Source organism: Mus musculus, chromosome 4, assembly GCF_000001635.26.
Source record: "Mus musculus strain C57BL/6J chromosome 4, GRCm38.p6 C57BL/6J".
NCBI classification, from domain to species: Eukaryota; Metazoa; Chordata; class Mammalia; order Rodentia; family Muridae; genus Mus; species Mus musculus.
The window spans coordinates 151,840,356-151,867,998 of record NC_000070.6 but is presented as its reverse complement, the minus strand read 5'-3'; the positions used below and the strand labels follow the sequence as shown (position 1 = coordinate 151,867,998).

The following is a 27,643-nucleotide window of genomic DNA, read 5'->3' as shown; positions in this document are numbered from 1 at the left end:
AAGGATTCTAGGAGCACGCTGGGTAACCCCCTCTTCACAGATTCACCCACCACCCAAACGGAACACAAACCAAACACAAACCGAAACCTAAACTAAAACAAATCAAGAATACCAGAAGGCCAGAGACAAATGGGATACCTCTGAGCCTCCAACCTTCTTTGTTACTCCAGTTCGGGATGAGCCTTCACGGCCACCCAACATGACAACGCTGGCATTCCAGAGGCTTTTATTTCAGTTTCCTTTTTGCTGTTTTGTGAGTGTGGGTGAACGCGAACAGGTCTGCCTTTACCCAGGGAGGCCAGATGTCAACCTTGAACATTGTTCCTCCGGAGCTGTCCAAAGGCTCTCTGGGGGGTCCTGGGGTTTACTGATAAGGTTAGCCAGCAAGCCCTGCTGATCTGCCAGTCTAGGCCCCTCTGGTGTGCTACCATCCATGCTGGGCTTTTGGTGGATGCTAGGTTCTCATGCTTGTGAGAAGAACACTTGCCTCACTAAGTGGCTGCTCTAAGGGACGGGATCTCCCTAGCTCAGGTTGGCCTTGAACTTGTGGTCCTCCTGCATCTGCCTCTGTCTTCTGGTTCACTGGTGTTTGCCTCCACTCCCATTGTGTTCTAGGTGTCTGGCAGGCGATTTTGGTCGGTTTGTTTGCTCTGTATTGTCATTGCAGCGACTTCCAACTTGTGTGGATTCTCCAGCCTCAGCCCTGGAAATGATGGGGTAACAGTCATGAACCTCCGTGCTGGGCTTTCGACAGGTGATTTTCTTGTATCACCTGAGTGACTTTTCCCTGGAAGACTGAGCTACTGTTGGAAGCACTGGCTCTATCTAAGGAGCCCTCTGAATGACTCTCAGCCGCCAGTGGTGGTCTAGGGTAACTTATGAAATCTTACTTCTCTGTCAATTGCCGGGACCCATGCCCACTAGACAGACAGCGGAAGCATAGGGAGGGTCTGGCTGTACAGACACTAATGTCTCCTTGCCCCCTTCCCCTAATGTTTGCTGTCCCTCAGCCATTTCTCTGTAGCCTTTCAGGGACTCAGCTGCTGTCCCTCTGGGTCTCAAACCAGAAGCGCAATCCTGTCTTCCTACAACTGTGGACTTTGGAAGTCAGGAAACTCAGGCAGGTGCAGTAGGGGAGTTTTACTCAAGGCCACGGTGGAAAGCTTTTACAGCCAGAGCTGTTGTTTAAATAACTTCACCTGCAACCCCATGGCTAGTGTTAATGCGCATTTCTGTGTTTTAATTGCTAAAAGGGAAAACGAAGCTGCCTGGAGTGGTCTGGAAGTCCTCGTTCTCTTTCAGTAAATACTGACCAAATGTAACAAGCTATTCATCTCAAAAATCCTAACTGGTGTCGGTTCCATCCATCAGCTCTCAGGCCACTTTCTTTACTTAAAATCCTTAAACTCCCCAGCATCCCAGTGCTGGAGAGAAGGTTAGGTCCGTAAAATGCTTGCTGAGTATATAAGGACCTGCTTTTGATACTCAGCTACTACAGACAAAAAGTAGAGCACTATGATGTCTGTCTTTAATCCTAGTGACAGAGACAAGAGGACTCTGGGGTGTGCTGCCCAGCCAATTTAGTTGAATTGGTGAGTGCCAGGTTTTATGAAAGACCCTGTCTCAAAAAATAAGGTAGGGGGCTGGTGAGATTGCTCAGTAAGTAGAGGTGCTTGCCATGAAGCCTGAAGACCAGAGTTCAGTCCTCAGGATCCTCGCAGTGGACGGAGAGAACTGACTTCCACAAGGTATTTATGTCTCACACAGAGACACATGCAGACAGATAGACAGACAGACAGACACTCACTGCACACACACACTGCACACACACAGACACATATCACACACTGCACACACGTACTGCACACACACACACACTGCATAGACGCACTGCACACGCACATACACACACACACACATACCACACACACAGACACACAGCACACACTGCACACACACACTGCATACACACTGCATAGATACACTGTACACACACAGACACATACCACACACACAAATACACTGCACACACACACACACACACACACACATACTGCACACACACACATTGTACACACACACTGCACACACACACTGTACACACACACTGCACACACACATATACTGTACACACAAACACACACACACAAAACACTGCACACACACACACTGCATAGACACACTGCACACACACACACACATACCACACACACAGACACACAGTACACACTGCACACACACACTGCACACACACTGCATAGATACACTGTACACACACAGACACATACCACACACACACATACACTGCACACACACAAACACACTGCACACACATACACTGTACACACACACTGCACACACACACACACACTGTACACACATACTGTATGCACGCACACACACACACACACACACACACACACATACACTGCACACACACACACACTGCACATCTCTTGGTTTCTCTCTCAAGCAACCCCCCAGCCCCCAGCCCAGCCTTTCTCCAGCTCAGGAATTCCTGAACACCTTGGTTTAATAATTTCTTTATATAGTTGAAATCACTGGGAACCCAGTGAGCTTTGGCTTATGTAAGTGTGCTTATGTTGAATTGGATGTTATTGTCTAAATTAAAACTAAGAAAATTTAAAAGTAACCAGTTCACTTCCAAAGAATAACAAGCTCATTACATATTAACACAAATCATGTTTTTAAATGAGATATAGTAACTATTTATCAAAAGAAAGCAAAGGATGACCTGGAAGGCAACACTGTTCTGTTTATAAGTTTGCAAGTTTTGTTACTCTCGAGCATGACAGGAGTTGGCTGCACTCTCCTTTCTGCACACAGTTGTTGTGAGGATGTGCTACGCGACTATTGCAGATCTGTACACGTGCGAGAGACCAACATGGTATGAGCATGGAAAAGCTTTGGGCCTTGTGGGTCCCCTGAAATAGCCTTAGAGACCCCGTGTCTTACGGACCTCTCTATTCTTCATTAAGGGCCTACTATAGTGCCTGGTCTATGGGTTTTGATGGTGATGGTGACACTCCAGAGGTTCATGTGACACTGCTTACTGCTTTCCATGTTTGCACAGTGCTCTCCCGGGCTCTTGTTAATGTTGTTAGCCTGTGAGCTCCTTGAAGATAGATGCTCTCTGCTCATGGGTATAGTCTCAGGAGTACATGCAGCATGTGTGTCCACAGCATGCGGAAGGTGCAGTTGTTATCGTCATCGTTATTTACAAGAGGGTCTCACTGTGTTGACAGGGAGGCCACGAGTCCTTGTGCTTAAGTGATCTTCTTGTACCAGGCTCCTGAGTATCTGATACTACAGGTGTGTGTGTGTGTGTGTGTGTGTGTGTGTGTGTGTGTGTGCAGGCTTGCTATTGGCTTAAACTTATTGAGTGGTTTGCTTGCATATGTGTATGTATACCTTGTGCCTAATGTCCTTTGAGGCCAGAAGAAGGTGCTGTATCCTCCCGAACTGGGGTTGTTGACAGGAAACACAATGTGGGTGCTGGGATTTGAGCTCAGGACATTTGGAAGAGCAGTCAGTGTTCTTAAACTGCTGAGCCATCTCTCTAGCTCAGGATTTTAACTTTAATTATAAATGCAATGTAACTGTATTGTGGCTATATTATAGAAAAATAGAGACAGTTAGGTAATAGTCTCAACCTCCTAGATGCCATTTCTTAAACACATTGCGCCAGTCTTTTATAAAATGAAGCACGCATGCTCACTCTGTCTGTGTGTTGCTCTCCTTTGAGATAAATTTGCTTTGTAACTGGAGGAGATCTTGACTGTCTCTGACCCTTCTGCCTCCGGCTCCGGAGTGTTGGCGTTAGCAGCCTGTGCCACCATGCTTGGTTCATACGGTGGGTGGGTGGGGGATGGGATGTAAAACTTCGCCCATGCTAGTCACAACACTCTCCAGACTGAGCCACATCCTTAGCTCTCAAATGCAGTATTCTGTACCGTCATTCTGTTATATTTGTAAATGAACACCAAAAACTTGAATATCTCCCGGGCCTCCAGCAATAAGTGATTGTCCACTTCTGACAATTTATCTGTTAAACAGCCAACATTAGCACTTTGGGACGTGTCCACTTAAAAAAATACGTTATTATTTTTTTAACTATGTGTATGAATGAGGGATGTACAGGTATATGTGGTATATATGAGGGATGAGCACGGGTGGTTTAGAGCCGGAGCCCCTGGCAGTTCTGAGCTGTCCAGTGTGGGTGCTGGGAACGGGGCTGGGGTCCCCTGGGAAAGCCGATTGAGCCTCTCACTGTGGAGCCACCTCCCCAGCCTTCAGCGTTCATTTCTTTGTTGTAACAAACACAGTGATTAGTGAAGAACACCGTCACACACTGAGCAACCCCACACCCAATTTGGAGTTATTTCCTTAGAACAGATTCTCAGAAGTAAGATTACTAGGTCAAAAGATGTAGATATTTTTACGGCTTTTAATACATACTGTGAAATTGCTTTTTGAAAGAGTTATTCTAACTTACAACGCCACCAGCGTTTCCAGAGGCAGGTTTCCGCTCCCAAATCGTCTACACTAGTGCTATTAAGAATGCTAATCGATAAAATACTGTACCCTGGTTGTTAAAAATTTCGCCTTTTTTTTTGAGGCTCATAAAATTAAAGTTTGTTGAAGAATGAGTATACAATACAAAACATTCTTTTGGGACATCTTTATTTTTGGAACAACCTAAGCAATTCTCAACGGTGACCATCATAAGAAGACCACACGTTGTTAGGATTGGCACAGACTGGCTTTGACGATCAATCCTAACGCCAAAACACTCGATCGACTTTTCAGTGTTTCTGCTAGTAGCAAACGGAGAGAGAGAGAAAAAAATGTTGAGGAATCAAACAGTGCAAGTTTACAGAGAGGATCTGGAGCTCAGCTGCTTTTCATTAAAGTGCATTCTCCTTCCTTCCCTCCCGCTTCCCTTCAGTGCACCTGCAGAATCCCTGCATGGTGTTTGCCCTCCCTCTTCTCCTTCCCTTTTATTTTTCTATGTGCGGAATTCCTGCACTCTGCCCTTCCCCTCCCTCTCTCCTTCCATCCTTTCCTCTATTTTCTGGCCACGTTCAGAGCCCCTGATTTCTCTCGAGAAGGCGCAGTACTTTGCAGCTCTTCTGGCCCGGGCTTGTGTCTGCAGGGCGTGCGAATCTCTCCGGTGTGGACCTACAGGCAGGAGAGCTGCGCGGAGCTGCGGCTGGAACCCGACCGAAGCGCCGGGAGCCCGGGAGGGATTGGCTAGGCTAGCCGAGGTCGAGCGTTCCGAGCCCTAGATCCGCGGCTGCAGCCTGGGACAGGCACCTATGACTCATCGGCTCCGCCGGTCACATGGGCAACGTGACCAAAATAAAGTTTCAGTATTTTAAGCCGCTAGAAAAGGGGACAGAGGAGCGCAAGGCAGGCGGGAGCGTAGGGTGGCCGCGGGGACGCTGCGCCGGCCGAGGGGGCGGGGCTGAGGCCAGGAAGGGGCGGGATTTGGCCGAGGGGCGTGGTCTGCCGGGAGGTGCGCCCCTCCCCCGTGTCGGGCAGCGACGCCCCGACTCTCGGCTAAACGGTTCGGGAACGCTGTGAACCGGCACGCCTCGGTGCCTTACGTATCCCTCCGGCAGGGCCGCCCCCCGCCAGCGCCGCAGGCTGCGGGATCCCGGAGATCCCAGCGTGTCCTCCGAAGACACCGGGACCCCCACGCGCCAGCAGCGGCTTCCCCGGGAACGTCCTTCAGCTCCCGGAGCACGCGGGAAAAGCCCCAGCACACCAATGAGCGAGCGCCTTCCTCATGACGGTCACGCTGGGGGGCGGGGCTTCCCACAGCCGTTCCCGAGTTCCGGGAACCCCCTTTGATTGGTCTGGACGGCTTGGGAAACACTGTAGTGACGTCCAATCAAAACACCACGTCTCGGCCTCGAGGAAATATTCCGTGTCAGCCTCATCCTGATTGGGCCATCCTTTCGACCTCTGTCCACTAGGAAGCTTTGTTTAGGTCTGGAGGGCGGGTTTTCCCGGGAGTGGGTGGGGAGGGGGCGTTGATTCCAGGCCAATCACTTTAGTCGGTGCGGTGGTGATCAGCCAATGGACAGGGTGGATAGGACGCTCCTCCCGGAGAGTAGTGAGACCCCTGGTGCGGTCCGATTGGTCGCGGGAGCCGTGACTGGCAGACGCACCAACCAGTGGGCGCTGTGCGTGGGCCGCGGGGCGGGGCCAGGGCGGGTGCGCGGCGGCGGCGGGGTGGCTGGGCCGGCGGCGGCGGCGGTACGAGGCGCGCGCTCGGGGTCCCGGTCGCGAGGAGGAGGAGGATGTGGCGCGCGGAGGGGAAATGGCTGCCGAAAACAAGCCGGAAGGTGAGAGCCGGAGCGTGAGGGCCCGGGGCTGTCAGGGTGGCGGCGACACGGCGAGCCCGGGGCCGCGCCGGACATCCCGGGCATCGGCGGCGCGGGGCGCGAGCGCGGGGGCGCGGCGGGCGCGGGGAGGGCGCCGGCGGGGTGGGGGGGGCGGAGCGCGGCCGAGTCCTGAGGTGACTCGCGGGCCGGCCGAGCGGGGCGCCCCGCACCCAGCCCCGGGGGCGGCAGGCCGGGGCGGGGGGCGCGCGGGGCGGGGGCCGGGCCCAGCGAGGAGGAGGAGAAGCCGCGACGCCTCCCGCACCCGGCCCGGGGCATCCCCGCCGTGTCGGTCGGGGTGTCAGGGGGCCGCGGGGCGGAAAGTTTCCCGGGCCGCGGGGGCTCGCGGGCACCGGTGCCGGCGGCCGTAGCGGCGTCAGGGCCGGACGTTCCCCTCCACAGCCCCCCTCGGGCCGCGCGGCGCCTCCTAGCGCCGGCGTGGGGGGTGTCCCCGCGCGGGTCCCCGCCAGGGGGCCCCCCTCGTGCCGAGCGCCCCTCGGCCGAGGCCCCGGGCGACCCCTCCCCCAGCAGGGCCGGGGTCCTCGCGCGGCCTCCCCGCCCCTCACAGCATGCTCTTCCACACTTGCCCTTGCACCCTCACTACCGGGAGGGTGGGGTCTCCACACTGCCATGCCCTTTACCTTCCGTGACCCCGATCCTCTCCGAGCACTGAGGGTTCCGTGTCAGCCTGTCCCCTTTTTGAGGGGACTCTCGTGGGGCCGCGGAGCCTCTGCACGCTGGGTTAATCTTTTTTTTTTTTTTTGGCCAGGACAAGGGGACTCGGGGCTACCCATGTTCTTCCTTCTTAGCTCACCCAGTGGCTTGTGGGGCCCTGTGCAGCTCTGAAGTCATTTCTAAATAGGCAGGCAGACACTTCTTCCAGATCTGTACTCTTTCCGTACACTTTCCTGGGTTAGGGTGAGCTCATTTCCTGAACACCCTTCGAGTTGCCCTCTTTCTTGTTGGGAAAACCGGACGCTCCAATGCTCCTCTCCCTAGCTGTCTGCCTCTCTCCTTGGAGTTCCCTGTCTGGGCCAGGGTGGGCGCCCCAGTAAGATGTAGGGCAGGCAGGACTTCCGATGTGCCTACCACTTGAGTGTAAGGGACCTCAGTACTTGTTTCTTGCAGGAAAAGAAGGATCTATTGCTTCCCGTTCACTCTTGGATCTTAGGGGGCACCCTTCACCAGTTAACACTATCCCACTGGGAAAAGGGTCCAGTGCCCTTGAATTTGGTGTTCTGATTCCTGTCTTCTGAGCAGAAAGAACCAGACTTTATGCATCCCACTCTCAAGAAGTCTTTGAATCTTTCTTGGAAATAAACTTCCCAATTCTTCTTTTTTTTTTTTTTTTCTGAGAGAACTCAGACCCTCCTTATGGCTCCTGTTTCCCAGTCAGCCATATTTAGTGAGCCTGTTACCTTGACTTTCTCTAATTTTCTCAAATTGTATTCATGTTGGCTGGGTAAGGAGAAGCCATATGCCTTTCTATCCAGAATAGGGAGTGTAGACACCCTTGTCGCCCACATGCCATTTGAGAAGAGGTAGCTTGTGTGCTCCTTGTTGTACCAGAATCTTCCTTTGGCCCTGGTATGTCTCTAGTGGGATCAAAACATTTCTTTGGATCTTGCACCTTTCAAGCAAAGGGGCAATTTCTCTACTTTTTGCTGTTCTGGTTCTCTTTGACATCACGGAAATTGGGTGCTCGACACAGTTGTTGACACACACAGACCACTTTGTGCATATGTGCAATAGCATTCTATACATACCCAGAAGAAGTTAGAAGGGTCAGGTGGCAGCTCTATGGTCAGAGTGGGTGGAGTGTTAATTTGCCAGAATGTGTGTATCTGTACATACCTACCCATGTATGTTATTGGTGGCTTCAGGATTAGAAGAAGCCAAGGTGTCGTTGATAAAAGCAATGTCACACTACTCCTTCATTTGTCATTTGTATTGTACTGAATAAGCAGAAAGGCACTTCTCCCATGTGTGGAGTGCTTGCTGATGAATGCCCAGACTTTTCCATTTGGAATCTAGGGACAGTATTCTCAGCTTGATTCTGTGGGGAGTGAAAGTTCTTATCTTGATTTTTTTTTCCCCCTGCAGTGTAGGAGAAAGCGATTTCCTGTGTTTTGGGGAAATGATAGGAAATGGAGAAGCGGCTGCCTCTCCCTGATAGAACTGGGAGCTAACTGACGGCTTCAAGTACATCCCTGTTGTATTTCAGCCAGTGAAGTGAGAGACGCTAAGAAATTAGAAGAAGGTGCCTTCGGAAAAGTGCTTGCCGCTGCTTCCCGGGAAGGTGGCAGGGTTTCCAGGTTCTTTCTCTGGGGCCCACAGCCCTGCCTCTGCTCAGGTGCTCACCTCCCTGTCTCGTGCTCTCGCTCAGCAGTGTCATCTTACTTTTTGACAGACTTCGTGTAGAGCCTCACCTTCCAGCTGTGTGTTGTGTGTTCTTGTTTCTGTTCTCTTGAAGTTCTTTTCCTAACAAGGGAGCCCTCCACCTTGCTTTCCCAAGTAAGGAGGTGTCTCAGGTGGCTCTGGCTTTGCTTTTCAGCATGGTACTCGCTGCCAGAAAGGAAAGCTCTTGCTCTGATTTTCCTGTGTGTCTCCCATTTTTAGGCTGTTTTAAATCTTGTGTCTGTTGTCAGCCTAAAGGAGTTGATTGTTTCTAGGGTGCTAGTGAGCCTTGGAAAAATGAAGAGTTGATTACCTGCTGTGTATGTTCCTGTAGGCCTGAGAGTCTTCTCGTTTCTGGTGATGGCTCTTCTGCACCTTTCTCCAGGCCGTTGACTTCCTTGGGTGTTGTCCCTGTCCATCAGAGTACCCCACACATGGACTGTGCAAGGAGGGGTACTGAAGGTACCACCAGAGCTGCACCGCTTGTGCTAAAGTGAGGATCTCAAGTGGATCTGCTTGCGCTGACTATGTGACTGCATCCGGGAAGGGTGGGAATCGGTGGAGGTCTTCTCTTGCAGTTAGTCAGGTTACCCCGCTTCTCTTAATTACTTTGCCCCACCCCCTATCTTTTCGTTCAGACATCACTTCCTCTTCCATTTCTGATTCCCCAGCATTTGGGAAAGGCCAAATGACCTTTCTCTAGTCTCCTTTTAGACCTGACTTACCTATTTCTGGGAGATGTTGTGGTTTCTCCATCTTACCCCTCAGTGGATTCTGCATGTGAACATGTGCACAGCAGCCTCTCCTCAAGGTCGGAGTGCTTCAGCTTCCTTTTCAGAAGAGGAGCATCACTCGTTCCTGCTTTTGGAGAAGAGTCTAGGCCATCCTTAGCCATGTTTTCATCCTTTGTATTTTATGAAAAATTTTAATATTTTGTCTTTTTGAGGCAGGGTCATGTTTTGCAACTTAGGCTATCTTAGAGTTTGTTATGTAGAACAGCTTGGCCTTAAACTTAAGGACTAGCCCCTCCCCCCCCCCCCCCCCCGCCCCCCAGCCTTGTGCATGTGTATGTGTGTGTTTGCGAGTGTGTGTATGTGTATGCATGTGTATGTGTGCTGTGCCCATCTCAGCCACATTTTCTGGTTTCTTAAGTTTTAATATCCCTCCCTAAAATGGCCCATTCTAGAGTAAGAAAGGAGTAGTTTATCTCTGAGTTTACTGCGTTAGTCCATGTGTGGGTGGGATTTCGCTTCTTTCTGATCTTGAAATAGCCCCTCTGGGGCCCATTCCCTCCACCTTTTTCATTACTCTGGGCCAGTCCTTATGTCCTCCTCATTGCATTTTGAAGAGCATTCTCTTTCACCTTGTGGGTCTCATGTTGATAGCCTCCTGCAGTTGTCCCATTGAGTCTTTGGTGGTATGTTAGTGTCTGCTGTTCTGAGGAAAAGTCATTGTCGTGTCTAGGATCCATCACTCAGCTATTAACTCTGGAGCCCTTTTTGTGGGTGTCTGCTGTGAGCAGGGATTTGTGGGGATTCAGTGTCTGCCTGACTCCCATGTTGGGTCATGGTAGCTTTTTTATGAATAATATTTCAGTCTGTCTGTACTTGACTTTAAGAAAGTCTTATAAACTTTTTTTCTGAATTTTGATTTTTTTTTGGATTGTAATCTTAACAAAAATGCACTTGACTGGCGTGCTATCCTGTGCAACCCCTTCCTTGCTCCCTGGAGGTGTAGGGTGGTGAACGGGGGAGGAGGGTGTTCTGGGAGGGGCGTTTAGCAGCTCTCCACAACACCACACTGCAGGTATGTGTATGCTTGTGTGCACGTACAAGAAATTAGAGTTCACTCTTAGTCTGACTGTCTAGATGTAACTTTGAGGTCATTTTTATATATGATAGATTGGGATGTTAGTAAACGTGAGACCAGCAGCATTGATTACTGGGTAGCCTATGCATGGTATCCAGTGTCAGATATGTTTTTACATAAGTGCTGCAGAAAAACCTTCTTGTCTTTCCTGTGGTTCATGTTCTCAGGGATTAGGCAAAACGACTCGTGTTTTGCTGTTGAGTTATCTAAATCTAATGTTTAAGTGTGGCCACCACTCCAAGGCCAGAGCCAGGTATACTCACTAGTTTATCATGTGTCTTTTAATTCTTTATGCTGTTTAATAGTACTGACATTTATATTTTTCTTTTCTATTTTGATAAAGCCTGATTGTTTTGAGTCCAGGTGAGGTATACGTCGCAGTGTTGACGCTGGTCAGAGTTAACCTGAAGTGTGCTCCTTCTCTTCGTCTCTGAAGCCAGGTTTCCTCTCCACAGTGACTGGTAGAAGCTCGTCCTGTAGCCTTCACTCCTGTGGAAACCCTTAGTCTATGGGTGGCTGTCTCCTTTGTCCCCTGGTTGTTTGTTTTGTGGTGGCAGGTTGACAATGTATCTTTTGCATTTTTGTCCTGTGGGTGGTCTTCAATACTGTGTGTCTTACAGAACCATCAGACTTGGCTTATTCTGAGTAACTCAGGCTCTATCTCCTTTTCCTTCTCTACCTGTTGGATAGGTAGGTGGCATGGGATCACTGTCCCAGCGAGGGGACAGTGGCATTTCTAATTGGAGTCCTAGTGAAATGCTGGTCCTTCAGGTTTGCGAGCCTCCCCCTGTAGGATTTTGGGGATTTGTTTTTGCTGCATTTCTCTGGCTTCTCTCTCTCTCTCTCTCTCTGGTTTGATTGCAGTGCGATTCTTCAGGTACAGTTAACAATCCTCTGCCTCGCCTTGTGCTGTGGTGCAGGCTGATGTATGTAGTGAGGGTAGGGGTGTTCTGGTTCTGAGTCTTTGTCCATCTTGCTTTAGGAAGGGGTGCCTAGTTCCCTTCCCCCTTCCCTCCATTCCTCTCTCTCTCCCTTCCTTCTTCCCTCCCTCCCTCCTTCCCTCCCTATGTTTTACTCAGGTTTAGGGACAAAATTGTTCAGACACAGTCATATTTTCTTTTAAATGCCATCATGAGTGTAGTACTCAGTTGTCCTGTGAGTGTTAGAATTGTCGTTAGAAGATGGGGTGGTCAGCCACCCTGTAGTATTTGTCATACATGAGAAGGTGCATATACAATGAGCACAGCCTGTACTACTCTCCATAGTAAATGTTGTCCATCAGTGTGTTTAGACACTATGTTCATGTTCTCTTTCTCTGACTAGAGCATCATAACTTGTAGAATGCTATCTATGGTCTCCTGTAAAAACTGGTAATGTTTCTTGAACATTTTTAAAATCTCATTATTCTTGATTTAAAAAGAAATACTACACACTCCAGTGCAGAGAGGCCCAGCCAGTCACATTAATCCCACTTTACACACCCCCACACCCATTCTCTCTCACTCATACTCTCTTTTTCACACCCACATCCACACACCCACTCTCAAACTCAACTCTCTCTTTCACACACACACACTCACACTCACTTGCTCACTCGCTCGCTCGCTCACTCACTCACTCAGAGGAATGCTCTTAATTTTTCAGATGGTTGACATAGCATAAAGATGGAAGGACCGAGGTATCTTTAGTTTTACGGGCTCTTAGGTGTTCATTCCATTGGTCTGCTCATTTTCTGATGTGGTTGCATGTTTTTTAAAGTGCGTAAGTCCTTTGCTATTTTGGAAAAGTGCAGTAACTTTTTCCCCCCTTTAGATTTAGCTGGGCCTTTCAAGTCATGAGATGTCCCTTCCTGAAACTGTTAGCAAAGGGTGACTTTGAAGGAGGTGTTGGCCTGGACTGTCTTCTTCCCTCTGCTTTCTGCAGGGTAGCTTTGCATGCACAGTGCCGTGCTTTGAAAGAAATGCCAAGCATGGCAGTCCTTGGAGACAAAGTAAGTCACGTTATGCTGTTATGCTGTGCTTCCTCATGCCAACCGAAACACCTCTTTAACTCCTCCCCTAAATACAGAAACAGTAAATGTAGCGAAATAATCTCCAACAAGGCAGCAGGCCATCCTGAAGGCTAGTTCTGATGACTCTTGTGAGTTTAGTCACTAGCTTGGGCTGGGCCACAGTTGGTACCTTTGGTATGTATTCTAAGGGGCATTTTGCATCCTTTCTGAGAGTCTCTCTTCCATTTTTCCTTATCAGTTACTACAAGGTAACACCTGCCAAGCAGCTTATTTTTTCCTTTTTATTCCTACTTAGTAGTTTGAAGAAATACAGGCAATGGTTACTTACTGTGTCCTCTCAGGAGTTCTGAATATGTTTGAGAATTGTGTGGTGACTTCCATGAAAGTGCAGGCCACCACGACTCTTTGGCCACGTCACTGGACACTTGTTAAACCTAGAATCTGTTGGGATGGAGAAGCCAGATATGTGATCCTGTGTAACTTGCATCAGTGAGACTTGTGTGTGTGATGGCAGAGCTATGTGCAGATGCTTCCAGACGCACTCTTCCTTTCTATCACCATCTTTGTCCCTTCATGTTGGTCGGCTGGCCTTGACTACTCTATGTGCTTGCGGATGACCTTGAACTTCTACCTGCCAGCCAGGTTCGGGGTTACAGACATGTGCCTCCATTTTTGGTTTAGAGGTGCTCATTCTACTGATCCTCTCCCCTCCACTCCTTGTTTCTAGCTTTTAAACATATATTTTAGTTTTCTTTCATCAGGGTTGCTTGAGACTGTCAAGAATTATTTCTGAAGGCATGTGAGTAAAGGCAGGGATTTCTGTCTTTGTAAATCTTAGTCCCTTTCTGAAGGGTCTATGTCCCCTCTTGGTTTTTGGGAATCATAAGAGATTCTTAGGAAGTGAAGTGATAAAATCAGCCATCAGCGATTGGGACAGCCTGACAGAACAGTGGAATGCCAACTCGCTATTCACCACAAAGTTGTTGATGGCCTTGGTGAGCCTAAAATGTGTTTTCCTTCCCTTCATTTAGAAAGTACTTGAGATAAAATAGTTTTTAGTGAAGAAACTGTAGTTTGGTGGAAGTTTAGCAGAATGGAACATTTCAAAACTAGATTCAAGATAAGAATTTTTATTATGAATCCACAAGGGGGTAGTGGTGTTCTATCAAAGGTGCTGGTGGAAGCTGAGGTGATCGCCAGCATTCCAGATCTGTAGATAAAACTGGCGTGTTTGCATTTTAACTTAATAAGATCTCCTTTTCAAAATGTTTATTGGCAGAATTGTTTATTGCTTAAATTAAAAAAAATCCATTTTGGTGAATGTCTATTTTAAGCTGTGGAAATGGTTATTTGTACCATAGCACAGATAGTGAGACTGTCCTTGTAGTCCTGTGTTGGGAGAGGTCACAAAGGCTCTGAGACCACTGATGGTTTCTAAGATTGTAATAATCTTAACCTTAGGGATCAACAACTGTGGCTTAAGTGTCTTGAATAGAAGGATTTAAAAAATTGTGTCTAAACTTTATTCTTAGTGTTCTGCCAAAAGATGAAAACTGTGAACAATCTTACTCCTAGATGCTTTAATACTTCTGAATGAATCAAAACTTTGTGTTAATAGATTGCTTGCATTGTAACATAAAAGTATCCTTTCCCTAATATAAAAATCCAAGTTGTTCTGGAGGCCTGTGAGTCTTACCTGCTTGTTTAGAATTACTTATGATCAGGTGTAGTGTGGCAGAGCCAGCTATTCTTGTTGCTGTTGTGTGCTCTTTGTAAGTATAGGCCAATGGTGGGAGAAAGGTGTTAGTTTTTTTTTTTAATTTATTTTTTAAATTTTTAAGATTTATTTTATAAGTACACTGTAGCTATCTTCAGACACACCAGAAGAGGGCATTGGATCCCATTACAGATGGCTGTGAGCCACCATGTGGTTGCTGGGAATTGAACTCAGGACCTCTGGAAGAGCAGTCAGTGCTCTTAACTGCTGAGCCATCATCTCTCCAGCCCTGGGAGAAAGGTTTTTTTTTTTTTTTTTTTTTTTTTTAACAGCTTATTTTATTATTTGTGTGTTTTGTGTGACTCTGTGTGAGCTCTTGATTGTGGATGCTGGGAGCCCAACTCTGGTCTTCTAGAAGAACAGCACGTTCTCTTCAACTGCTAAGCCATTTCTTCAGTCCCAAGTGGAGAACAGTTTTATGATGGACCCCACCCCCACCCCCGGACATCCCCACACTCCTAAATCTTTATAAAGTGCAAGTATTAACTCTAACCACCTGAAATAGTTGGGCCATTCACAAGCAGTGCTGATTTGTGCCTCATGCATTGCCTGTTTCTCATTTCTGGGCTAGCAAAGGTTTTTCTGTTACCTCACCTTTCTTCATTCGTTCTGAGCAAGGAGGGGCTGACTTACGTCCTTTCTTCACTAAGTGACTTTGAGTTAACATCCCTAAAGACAGGTGCACACTTTCTTGTGTCCTTCAGCTCTGAGAGTTGAGCTATGACGTCAGCATTTTCATTCATGAATTTTGTGCTTCCATTTTTTTCTTTGTGTTTTTGAATTGGCATATTCACATATCAGTTTGCCATCAGTCAGTTCATAAGTCAACCATGAAAGATAAAACAAGAGATGAAGCACTACAGTTGTTAGATAATGCTGTAGTTGCTCCTGCTGGTTGGTCTGCAGCAATTCAGTTTGGGCAAGGTTGCTGGCCAGACAGCTTGAGGTCTAAAGCAGTAGTTTTAATTAGGTTCTGATTTTTGTGTTGAGCTGTGTTGTGAACATATTGATACAAAATTTGTGTTTTTGCTATAAGGTTAGAGTGCTATGCCATGTTTCCTTTGTTACAGAGAATATTTATTGTGTCATTTGCTGAATTGGAGGATTCTGCTTCATTTCACAGAGGCAGGCTGGGCTCAGATCTGCTGCTGTTGCAGAGCATGTGGGCTACTCTGAGCATTTGGTTACTCTTGAAGTATTTCAAATATCTTGATTATTTTATGGTTTTAACATTTCTGGTTTTGATATACTGTTGTTGTGGAAGGCATAACATCCCGAGTTAGAGTCAGATTTCATTTCTCTGGATTGTACCCTCATGTAGCTATGGGATGGAGCTTCTCCTCCAGGGAGGTTGCTGTTTGAAATCTGACCCAGTGAAGACAGTCTTGAAGGACTCTCACTTGAATTTTTCTCTGTAGGGCCAACACAGAGGCTGGGCGTCTGGCTTCTGGCATTGTTCAAGCCTATGTTTGATGAATGGTTAGCTCTAAACAAGTTAATTTTCCTTGCTTTCTTGTGGGGGGTGCGGGGGGGGGCTTTACTGATTTTCTGACTATTTAATTGGCAAGGACATTTAAAAATAGCATATGTTACTTCTAGGCTGTGCCATTTATAGCTCAGTTCATGGTTAGAGTGGATGATAAAACTATAGTCATTGCAGTTGATACCTCTTTCTTAAACTGTGTGTGTGTGTGTATGTGTGTGTGCGTGCGCACTCACTATGAGATGAACTAAGGACTTTGCCAATGTATCTTACTCTGGAATTTTTTTAATACTAAGCTTCATTTTGTGTGTTCATGTGTAAATCCTATTTACAGCTCACAGCTTTTTAGAGATCCTCTAGAGGTACAGAGCTCTGAAAGGTACAAAGTTTTATGTTCAATATTTTGTTTTGGGGGCCAGCTAGATGGCTTAGTGAATAAGGGCTTGTCACCAAACTTTCTACCAAACATGGTAGAAAGAGAACTGACCTCCTCGGCAAGTTTTGCTCTGACCTCCACATGTCTCCCCCACCATACAAATGAAAATGATTACACAGGGAGCCCAGAAGTTAGCTTCTGGTGTGGTGCCTTCCAGCTCTTTGAGACATTCAGCCTGGAGCTAATTGCGTACAGTGGCAGGCCACAAAGCCCCAGGGATCCATCTGAGTCAACCCCCCAGTGGTGGAAATGTGCTGGTGCACCCAGTTTTTACATGGGTGCAAAAGCACTTTACTGATTAAGCTGTTTTCCCAGACCCTGGGGGCAGCATTTTAAGCCATGTGACATCTCAGATACATTTCCTTATATCCTTATGATGGAACTTTATATGTTTTGAGTGGTCTGATGGTAACAGATGAGTGACTTCTCTGGGAGCTAGGTTTTGTTTTTTTGTTTCTTTATTTTGGTACATGTACTAAGGGGAAGAAAGCAGTTAGCTTCTGGATATGCATTTGAAGGCACACATTTCAGTTGTTATTTTTCCTAAGAGATAAATAGTTTTGATAATTATTTAAATATTTAGAATTATGGCATTGTGTATTCACATGTGCATGTGACTGTATGTGTTTACATATAGTACATGTAAAAATTCATTGTGTAGGTACAAGTTTTCCCCTTGAAGGGCTGGGTATAGGATGCAGGGCTTTGTGGAAGCTACCACTCAACTATTAGTAATGTTGAAGACAGGAATCATTTTTATTATATTTAAAGTTTGCTCTTACATTTAAAAAAATTGATTCATGTGTTTTGGTGTTTTTCTTGGATGTATGTTGTATACCACTCTGTGTCAGAAGTATTGGTTCCCTAGAACTGAGTTACAGAGAATTGAGAATACCATGTGGGTGTTAGGAGTCAAACCTGGGTCCTCTGGAAAAGCAGCCAGTGCTCTGAGCCACTGAGCATCTTCTCAAGCCCTGGGGATTTAGTTTTCAATGATTATACTTTTAATTATGTGTGTGTACATGAGTGAATGAGAGTGAGTACCATGCCTTTGCAGGTCCCAGGAAGGTGTTGGAACTTCCTGGAGGTGGATGGTGGTTGTGAGCTACTGACATGGGTGCCGGGAACTGATCTCTATAGAGTCCTGGAAGAACAGTGTGTGCTCTTAACTGTTGAGACATCTCTTCAGCCCCAGGTTTTGTTTTTGGTTATGATTTAACATTATGTGGTAGGGGAGACATAGGAAGGTGAGAGGAGTCTGTTCTCTCCTCCATGTGGATTTCAGGGATCAACCTCAGGTTCCGTCAGGCTTGGTGGCTAAGCCATCTTGCTGATCCCAAGAAGGGACTGTTTACTTTGTTAAGACTTTGTAATTTTCAAAACTGTGTCCCTCCGTAGGATGTCTGAAAAGTTGGGGGCTTCAATGATTAGGTTTTACATATTGGAGATGTCTCTTGGCATCAGCATTCTTGTCCTTTCCTTCCCTGAATCAAGCAGTGATAAGCTAATCTGCTGACTTCTAATAAGCCCCCGTGGTTCCTGGGTAGGGCTGCTTCTTCCCCTTAGTAGAGGGGTGACCTTGGACTAAGGAGCTCCACCAGCAGGGTGCTCCTGACTTTGATGCTACTTTTGGGGCCAGAGGTAGAAGCCTCTCTCTTTGGCCTCCTTATCTCTTGTCCTTATCAGACAATTCCCATGCATCCATTTGTTATTTTTGACTCTGGCTCCTCTCCCCATCTTGCCTTTCCCAGACCTCAGCTCTGTGTCATGAGTTAGTTGGTAATGATTGTAAGGAGATTGTTCAGATGGATAAAGTGCTGTCCTAGAAATGACCTCTGAAAGTTCTCCCCATTCTTCCTCAGGATGGTACGGGAGTGAAGGTGGATAGATGCAGTTTACTTTGCAGCTCCCTTGCTGATACTGGCTGCTCTGTGGGACTTCTTTTTTCCTTTGAAGTTCTTATACCAGGTCAAGAATAAATATGTAGGCTTACACCTTGACAGGGGAGTTTGAAGTATAGCCTCTGAGGTACCTCCTTTATGCTTGCTGTACATAGAAATGCCCCCTCTGTCTAAAGAAAGTTAAAAAAAAATTGTTAAGGTTTTTACTGAAGATTTTCAATACAGAAACAGTCTTCTTAGGTATCCTCTGTGGTGGATTTAAAGCCTTTATTTAGGTATGAATGAGGGTTTATACTTTTAGAAAGTAGACTTAAATACTTAAAGACTTAAATATATGACTGCAGTTGAAAAAGTATTATTTGCTGACCCCAGACATGTGTGTTCAAGATAGTATTTATATTCATTTAGCTGTGTTTTTTGGAGTTGATTAATATAAGCGTTATTAAAATGTATTGATTGCCAGTAATTCAGTAAACACAGACTCTCCTATTAAACTTGTTGTGGGTTGGGGAGTTGCTGTGGTCTGCTGCAGTCAATAGTATAGCATCTTTGCTTAGACACAATCCCTGGGCTGTGCCAGGTCGTGCGTTGTGGGACGTTTTGAACATAATTCATGTTTTGAGTTTCTTTTGTACTTAACGATACAGGAGGAGAAGTTCAAGTTCCTGGTGTTCCTGTAAATATTCTTTGCCTTGTCCCATCTCTGCTGTTAGGAAATATGCTGGCTGAGTCTTTTGCTTTGACACAGCTTCAGAGGCGGTTTCTTGCTCATTTAATTTTATTGATGGAGGCTGTTGTGCTATAACATCGAGGGGTGGCGAGTGGGCACTCAGAGCTTTTAAGGACTTGTGTTTCTTCCTAGGGGTCCTCCAGAAATTGATCATCGATTACTTGACCAAATTTAGAGCCCAGAATTTACTGCAGGCATTTTGGGTGGGAAGAGACTTGTGTTTTCTGTACCAGTCACATTATCCTACGTGTAAGCCATTGCTGCTTGTGCAGGTGCCCTCTGATGGCAAGTGTGGTACTGAGATGGCCTCTCAGCCTGAGCAAACACCGTGATGACTCTCGTCTGTCCTCTTGGTCTGTTCCTCTGGCCTCTGTAGTTATGCCATATCGTTACCTGCTCTGGTGCTTCAGTTGCGGTGCCTGCTCGATGCTGTTTTCTGCATATTTTGCCAGGCCTGCCCTGCAGAGGTTCATTTGATGAAGGAGCAGAGATAGAACTGGTGATTCAGTAAAATAATAAAAACTTAGGATCTTTCTGAATGGTTTTAATGCACAGTATGGGGTGCTGCCACTACCTTGTGTGTTCAGAGATTACTACAACAGTAAATTGTGTATTGGGTATGTTGTAGCACCACTGACAGAAGAGAAGGCCATGGTGAGGTCTCATTCTGGGCTAGTCAGCCAGGTCTGCAGAGTGTTTCTAGACTAGCTCTACATAGTGGAATCTTGTTTCAGAAAGAATAAATGCATTTTGGGTTGCAAGAGCCTGGCCACATAGGCCAGGTTCAGTGGGGGCAGTTCTAGTACTAAGGCTTCTGGGACACCGTAAAGCAGCAAGACTCTGGGACTGCCCTTGGTATATCTACACTAGAAGCTTTTTCTAGGGACACTTGGGCTGAGCTGGGATCCCATTTTCCATGCCAAAGCTCTTCTCTCTTCTGTTGCCTATTAGTTTTCTAGCAAGGAGGCCTTCTTCGTTTCTTAGCTTAAGTTAAATGCGGCTGTTGTCTGCTGTGGCCACCAGTCATGGCTCGAGCATGTCTTGACTCTAGTGCTCATCATTATCTGACTTCACCTTTGATGGCTCAGGAGGTACAGAAAATTAAGACAGAGTTGGACTGAATCTTGTTTTGTGTCCAAACACCAGGTTTTTGTCTTGGTGGAGGTGGGCTAAGATGAGTGATGACATAGAGGGGCTAAGCAGAGAAGAGATTGTGCCTTTGTAGCAGGGGTCATGGCATCTTAAACTGGCTCCATCAAGTAGTGTAAATGATACTGTGCCGCTTACTGTGCCTCCAAGCCTGACCACCTGAGTTTGATCCTTTGAACCTACATGGTAAAAGGAGAGAACTGACTCCTGAAGTTATCTAACCTCCACAACAGAGGTGCACACACAAACAAACAAATGTCATAGAAAATGTTTATTGTAGCTACAGATGGGAGGCTGAAGGTATTGGTCAGCTGTCCTTGGTGTATGAGAAATAAATCATTTCTGGATGTGTGACTGTCCAGAGCGTGCGCTTTGACTGTGTAAAGTGGGTGCCCAGGGTACGGTGGTTTGTGTGCTTTCTGCCTTGTGGGCGTTCCCAGCTATGTCAGACATTTTTTGGGGGATGGGTGTCACTGTCAGCTGAGGTCTCATAGTTCATATTTTTGTGTGGACTTCATTTCCTTTCCCCTGGTTATGGACAATCAGCTTAGTGGTTGAAGTTTTGCATCCTTAGGTAAACTTGGAAGACATGGGCTAGAGAGAAGACTCAGTAGTTAAGAGTGCTTTCTGGTTTTGCTCTTACAGAGGGCTTGAGTTCAGTTCCCAGTACCCACATTCCAGCTCTGGGCAATCTGTAGGTGACTGCATTCATTTGTATAAGCTACACACATATGCACCTAATTAAAGATAATAAATATAAATTCTAGAAACAGTGGAAGGCAGTGCCCTGAGAATGGGTATGGGAGGAGGAACCCAGATGTGTTTGTGCCTGTGGCCACTTGTGTGCACCTCATTGGGCACCTCTCCTTCCTGTCCCCTGATCTCTCTTTTTCTTCTTCTTCATGATTTCTCATAGAATTATAGAAAGTACATTGAAGACTTTGAAAGAACTGTTTGGAAGACTAAAGGGTGGAGAGCCTTCGAACTTTCCACACCTACAGGGGATTAGCAATCGGTGTTTCATAGTGATGACCTTGAGTAGATAGTGTGCAGGGAGCATTGCTCAGCATTGTGCTCTCCCCAACCAAAGGAGGAGGTAAAGGAATCGATTCTCTGTGTGTGTCATATCTCTCTCTCTCTCTCTCTCTCTCTCTCTCTCTCTCTCTCTCTCTCTCTCTCTCTCTCTCTCGGAGCTGAGGCTGACCTAGAAGTCTGTGTGTATATAGCTGAGGCTGGCATTGAACTTCTGGTCCTTCTGCCTTTACTTCCCAGCGTGCTGGGATTACAAGTGTCACTACCCACAGCTTGATTTCTTTTTTAAAAATAGCATTATTAAGATAGATTTTATACATCACATATACCCTGTGACCATTTTTGTTACAGTTGTGCAGCTGTCTCCAAATCCACAGCGTTCTCATTACTCCAGAAAGAAAACCTGCTAAAATCAAATCACACTGCAAAAATGTATGAAAATGTCATAATGAAATGGATTATTTTGTACAATTAATGCACAAATAAAATTTTGTATGTTTTAGGAGGCATCCCCCATTCTTCCCTTAACTTGAGCAGTTACTAATCTGCTTCCTGTCTTGATGGGTTTGCTGGTTTGGACACCTCATAGCTGTGGATTTATGGTATCGTGTTGTGTGACTGATGATGCTCTGAAGTTCATGTCTCTTTACCCCTTTTTGGGGTGCCAAATCCTGTAACTGTCTGCCACATTCCAAGTATCTATTCACCAGTCATTGAGGTTGTGTCATCAAAGATGTTCTGTGTCCTCTTGGTTACCGTGCCTAAGATAGAAATGCTATTTTATAGCTTACTCTGTTATTAAAGAACCTGGATTCTTGTGCGATGTGGCTGCTCTGGAGTGTGCTCCTAGCAGCAGGACTGAGGGTTCCAGTTCCTCCCTTGCTAGCTAACACTTGCTACTGTCTGTCTGTCCTTGCTGTTTCTCCTGGTTCTTGTAGACGGGAAGTTAACTCTCAGTGTGGTTTTCATGGGTATCTCCCAGTGACTGATGTTGGGGTCTGCTTGGAGGTGCATGGGAACGTGCTGTCTTCTGAGGTGTGTGGGGATGTGTGTCTTCTGAGGTGTGTGGGGACGTGTGTCTTCCGAGGTGTGTGGGGACGTGTGTCTTCTGAGGTGTGTCCGGGGATGTGTGTCTTCTGAGGTGTGTCCGGGGATGTGTGTCTTCTGAGGTGTGTGGGGACGTGTGTCTTCCGAGGTGTGTGGGGACGTGTGTCTTCTGAGGTGTGTCCGGGGATGTGTGTCTTCGGAGGTGTGTGGGGACGTGTGTCTTCTGAGGTGTGTGGGGACGTGTGTCTTCTGAGGTGTGTGGGGACGTGTGTCTTCTGAGGTGTGTGGGGACGTGTGTCTTCTGAGGTGTGTGGGGATGTGTGTCTTCTGAGGTGTGTGGGGACGTGTGTCTTCTGAGGTGTGTCCGGGGACGTGTGTCTTCTGAGGTGTGTGGGGACGTGTGTCTTCGGAGGCATTCCTGTTTTTACTCTCAGTTATCGTTTTCCTGCTGGATTGGAAAAGTTCTTTCTACATTGTGACTATCAGTTCTTAATCAGATATTTTCTTCCATTTTGTGGGCTCTCTTTTCACTTTCTTGATTCTCTTGAGGCACTTTGATAAGGTGTTACCCCAGTCAGTTGTCATCACAGTTAAGGAGGCAAGGCCTCGTCCAAGGTCATGAAACCCATTCCCATGCTTTCTTCTAAGTTTATAGCTTTAGTGCTTGTGTTTAGATCTCTGGTTCATTTTTGCATTACTGTTTGTTTGTGGTATGGGGTAGACTTTCCATTCCTAGGTAATGTCCAGTTGTTGAAGAACACTGTTCTGTTCTCATTGAGGTGTGTAGACAGTGGTTTTACTGTCAGTGTGAAGGATTTTTTCTGGAGCCTCAGCCCTCGTTTGCTTTCTCTATACGTGTTGTTTCTGCCATCACGTGGACTGCATCTTCTACTGGAGCTTTGTGATATAGTGGTGTTTGTTTTGTTTTGAGGCTGAGTGTCGTAGCCCAGGTTGGGCTCACACTTGTTGCACTCCTGCTGCTTCACCATCCTGAGAGCTCGGCTTGCAGGTCCGTGTAGGCCTCGAGTGGTGTTCTTTTTTAGGATTGCTTTTACTATAATATATTCCTTGTGTTTATTTGAATATTAGAACCAACTTGCCAGTTTGTACAGTAAATGCTATTGAGATTATGCTAAATCTGTATCTGTTTGAGGAGTTAAAATCATTCTAATGGATCTGCCTATATGCTTAGTAACTCCTGCTTAGCTCAAGAAGTTGAGCATCTCCCCTTGAAAGCATACTGCTGCCTGAAATGATCACAGCAGTGAGCTGTCTTGATGTAACGCTCATGTTCACTGTTAGGCTGGTGCTAGACTTTGTAGGGGATGAGACAACAAGCAGCCGCGCTTACGGCCTGGAGATGCCTCAGTGTGTTCCTGTGCTCTAAAAGTTTACTGCTGTTTAATATACATTTGGTTAATATAGACTCAGCACATTATTTGTATGTGGGGGTATACATGTGTATGTATGTATGTATGTATGTATGTATGTATGTAATTATTGGAGGTGGGACAAGTGGCACTGGCATTTATACAGTGGTTGGAGGCAGAAGATAGTCTAGTATTTACTGTGGGAATCTGCTACTGCGCTTTTGAGTCAGGTCATTTACTCAGCAGATAATAACTGTCTGTGCAAAGCTCAGAAAAGGACAGATTCAGTCTCTATTTCTGTCTTCATGGAGCAGTGGGGTTGTGGGAGGAAAGGGGAAGACTGACATTAGGATATCATATGAACTGCAGATGGGATTCGGTGCTCTTAAGGCAAATGTGATATAGAATAAAGGCTAGCCTGAGAGGCAGGAGGATTTTGGGCAGAACTTTGGAGAGCTTGTGGAATCTTACCGAGGAAAGAATTTTAGAGAGTTCCAGGTGACCAGATGGGCTCGTAGTATAGCTATGTAGAGAGTTAGGTTATTTTCTGACTCTTACTTTTACAAATGTTGTTTTCAGAAGAGAAGTAGAATAGATTGGATAAAATCAATTCATCTCTAACAAGGACTCTTTGCTCCACTTCATACACAGCTCAGCTATACCCACAGCATGTTGAAGTTTTCAGTCTGCTTTTGTGGAGAATCTGCATTTCTTCATTGTTGTAGGCAAGGTATAAGTCTGCTCTTGATTAGACGGTGTCCCTTCTTCCAGAATGCAGGCCCACAGCTCTCATGTGCTTGATGGCTCTGTCTGTCTGTCTCTGAGTTTACTTTAAATGAGACTCTTACAAGCCTTCTTGGCCTCTCCTCTGTCCAGATTGGATCAGGTATCAGTGTGTCATAGCAGCCTGCTCCCTGTCCACAGCCTTGGGGTTGCGCGATCACTCTTCTTTCTCCTCAGTTATATACATGCTTCTGGAGGGTGGGCATGAGCATCTGGGCTGAAGTTCATGTACTAGTTGAGAAATGAGCCACAGTGGTCTAGGGAAAATCATGCCTGACAAGAATCTTGACAGCGTTTGTCTGAAGAAAGAGCTAGTAGGTTTGAGTGTACACACGCCTGTACACACCCCTCTGTGAATGAGTGTAGAGTGAATGAATTTTGTAGCAGAGTGTAGGCCATATTAGAAGGTGCTTCCTAGATTTTGAGCCATATGTACTGGCACTGAGAAGCAAATATTAGAGAAAGATGATACAAAAGTATATGTGCACAGCCACATTGGAAACTTGGCGGCAAGGTTTAAAAGTAGTTCAGTACCTTTCTTTCTTCATGGCACTATCAGTGAGAGGACCCTGATGTTGAAGTGCATGGTGGGCAGTCTTCCTGGTGCAGGGCAAAATGGAAAATGGTGAGTGCAACTGGAGGGCTCTGGGGCAGGGGCAAGCTTCATTGAAGCAGCAGCCTTGCTTGACTGGGCTCAGTGTCCTTCTGTCCAGAGTAGTAACAGTGCCTTTTGGTTGGGTAGGATGAATCATAGCAAAAGAATTAGGAGAACTCTGTGTAGTGCTTGAGGTTGCCATGGGGAAGAGAAGGTATTTGAGGGTAGAAAGGGGAAGAGGATACATAGGGGCTAGGAAAGAATGGCCAGAGAGGCAACTGAACAGGAACCCAGGTCCAGGATCCCACGGTGTGAGACTTGGAGAGGGTCAGGAGAGAGAGAGTACTGTGGGCCTGGAGAGACGGCTCAGTGCTTCAGAGCACTTACTGGCTGCTCCTGCAGAAGACCAGGTTTGATTCTCAGCACCACATGGCAGGCCACAGCCTTCTGAAATGCCAGTTCCAGGAACCTAACACCCTCTTCTGTCTTTTGCATGCATCAAGCACATAAGTGATACACAGATACACTTGAGGGCAGAACTCGTACACATTAAGACATAAATTTTGTTGGTATATGCAGACAATTGAATGAAATGATAGTGAAATGATGGCTTAAAGAGAGAAACAAAAATGGGGCAGCTTTTAGTTGTTGGGCTGTGACCTGATAGTTAATTTGCTGATGCTGTAAAACATTACCACAAACTTCCCTCTTATTACACGACAGCTATTACTCTAGGGTTCTTTGTGGGTCTGGAGTTCAGAAGGACATGGCTAAGTTCTGCCTAGGGCCTCATGAACTTACCATTTCAGTGTTAGTCAGGACTTGTCTCTCATTCGAAGGTTCAGCTGGAGAAGAATTGGCTTCCAAGCTTCCAGGGTCATCTGAAAATTCACTTAGTGGGAGACTACCTTTAATGAGCCTCTCCCACTTGGCATTTTCCTTTATCAGCAAGTTAAGAAGACTGAGTAACAAGATGACAGAAGTCGCAATCTGTTTCACCCAGGAAATGAAACCTTACAGTGGTCTAAAGCAAGTATATGCTCACTTCATACAGCCTTCAGAGTGTGGGAAGATGTCAACATGATGAATTGTAGCAGGTCCATCAGGAAGTTTGCTTCCTACCGTAGGGAGGGAGGGACAATGTGAGTAGGAGACATTGGGGCAGTGCTGCAAGTGGAGGCCCTGTGGATGCAGATGGGATGCTTGCCGTGATGGGAGTTATGGAAGAGATGTGGCCATATGGTGATGCTTTTCAGGTAGCCTGTATCATCACACTAGGAGGAGTCAGCTTTCATGTCATTAATATTACCGTCTTATTACTGGCCCTGATGTGAATCTCCCTTGATAAAAATAGACTTGTTTACCTGACTAGTACAGGCGACGCCTTCTGTTTCTGGGTGCTGTTGATTAAATGAGTCAGTCCATTTGGATGTATTTTATATGTTAAACAAAGGGGTGAGACTGGTCTTTGATAATATGTAGAATGCATGGAGTTTATGACATCTCATTTGCTCATTTGGCTTCATTGTGATGGACATAGGTTATGGAACTGAGCTGTGAGTGCTACTGTGCTGTTTGGGGCCTTGTGAGTGGAGCCTTTACTTTTATGGCAGATGAATCCAAGCTGCTGTATCTTTCTAAGCCTTGTGTTCAGTTTTTATTGTTTTCAAAAACAAACAAAACCTGTCTTTGCTGTCTAGGCACTCTTGCTTCTGCTGATGTGTGGGATTTTAGTACTGTTTCTTTCCCTCTGATTTGCTGCCTCTGTTCTTCCCTGGGCTTGGCAGTCTGATAATTAAATGTGTTAGAACTTTGAGTAGTTTAATGGTAACCGTGCTAGGAATGTGGGTTGAGAGTCACTTTTCTCAGTGATGCAGGTGAGGCGATGCACACTGATTTTGTAAAAGCCTCCTTGGGTCTTCCCAGTGCCTGGCTTCCTTTCTAGCTCTGCTCTGTTCACATCAAGGTGCACGTCCATAATTCTACTGGAGTTGGGGCAGGCGAGTCTACCATTGTCCTGGTATGTGCCTCATTGCCTTTCTCTCCTTTAGCTTTAGTTGAATTTTAAGGACTGTAGTGTTAGGTGATAGGTGGTATTGTTCATGAGCCAGACAATGCTGAGAAGCTGTGAAGATCATAGACAGGTCAGCACTGAGGCACGCTTGGCGTTAGCCTGAGCTTCTTCCTGCCCTGACTCTGGGCACTTCTTAGTGGGGCAGCATTCCCAAGTTCCCTGGAGGCTAGGAACTCTGCTGGGAGCTTGTCTCCCTGCCAGTGATAGGGGTCAAGTGCCCAGACTTGTTCTCATTCTTTTTCTAGAATAGCCATACTGTCTGCTACTACTTGTAGGAGGAATAAACCAAGATTTTATGTGAGATGACACTTGTGATGATGTGGTGTTAGCTGGTGTCTTAGGGTATGTGTTGCTGCAACAAAATACCATGACCCCCCCCCCCCCCAAAAAAAAAAAAAGGTTGGAGAGGAAAGGGTTTATTTATTCAGCTTACACTTCCACATTGCTGTTCATCATTGAAGGAAGTCAGGACAGAAACTCAAGCAGGGCAGGAGCCTGGAGGCAGGAGCTGACGCAGGGGACATGGATGGGTGCTGCTTACTGGCTTGCTTCCCCTGATTTGCCAGGCTCTTTTCTTAT

At 46.5% G+C, this 27,643-nt stretch overlaps 1 protein-coding gene and 2 long non-coding RNA genes across 11 annotated transcripts in view; 1 reads left to right on the top strand and 2 right to left on the bottom strand.

Moving 5' to 3' along the window:
* Nucleotides 1-209: 209 nt before the first annotated feature.
* On the bottom strand, nt 210-26,420 carry Gm42357. Of its 2 annotated transcripts, XR_003955316.1 has the most exons (4): nt 26,355-26,420; nt 25,792-26,108; nt 13,016-13,128; nt 210-703 (listed from the first exon to the last, which is right to left on the bottom strand). It is a non-coding gene; the product is annotated as a predicted gene, 42357 (long non-coding RNA). The 2 variants fall into 2 exon arrangements; XR_881602.3 differs by having other exon boundaries at nt 25,792-26,420.
* On the bottom strand, nt 4,688-6,255 carry 9230110K08Rik. 2 transcript variants are annotated; one of them, XR_390980.3, is made up of 2 exons: nt 5,142-6,255; nt 4,688-4,838 (listed from the first exon to the last, which is right to left on the bottom strand). It is a non-coding gene; the product is annotated as an RIKEN cDNA 9230110K08 gene (long non-coding RNA). The 2 variants fall into 2 exon arrangements; XR_390981.3 differs by having other exon boundaries at nt 4,688-4,835.
* Nucleotides 6,231-27,643, top strand: part of Camta1 (calmodulin binding transcription activator 1) — an 802,246-nt gene continuing 780,833 nt past the window's right edge. For 5 of the 7 annotated variants that reach the window (XR_390718.3, XR_881416.2, XR_003954856.1 and 2 more), the window contains exon 1: nt 6,233-6,374. Coding sequence is in view for 4 of the 7 variants with exons in the window: in XM_030253047.1 (XP_030108907.1) it covers nt 6,330-6,374 (45 nt within the window). In the remaining 3 variants the exon portion in view is untranslated. Of the gene's footprint in view, nt 6,375-27,643 lie in introns of all 7 variants that reach the window. The other 2 variants (NM_001081557.3, NM_001195565.1) reach the window with 1 other exon arrangement.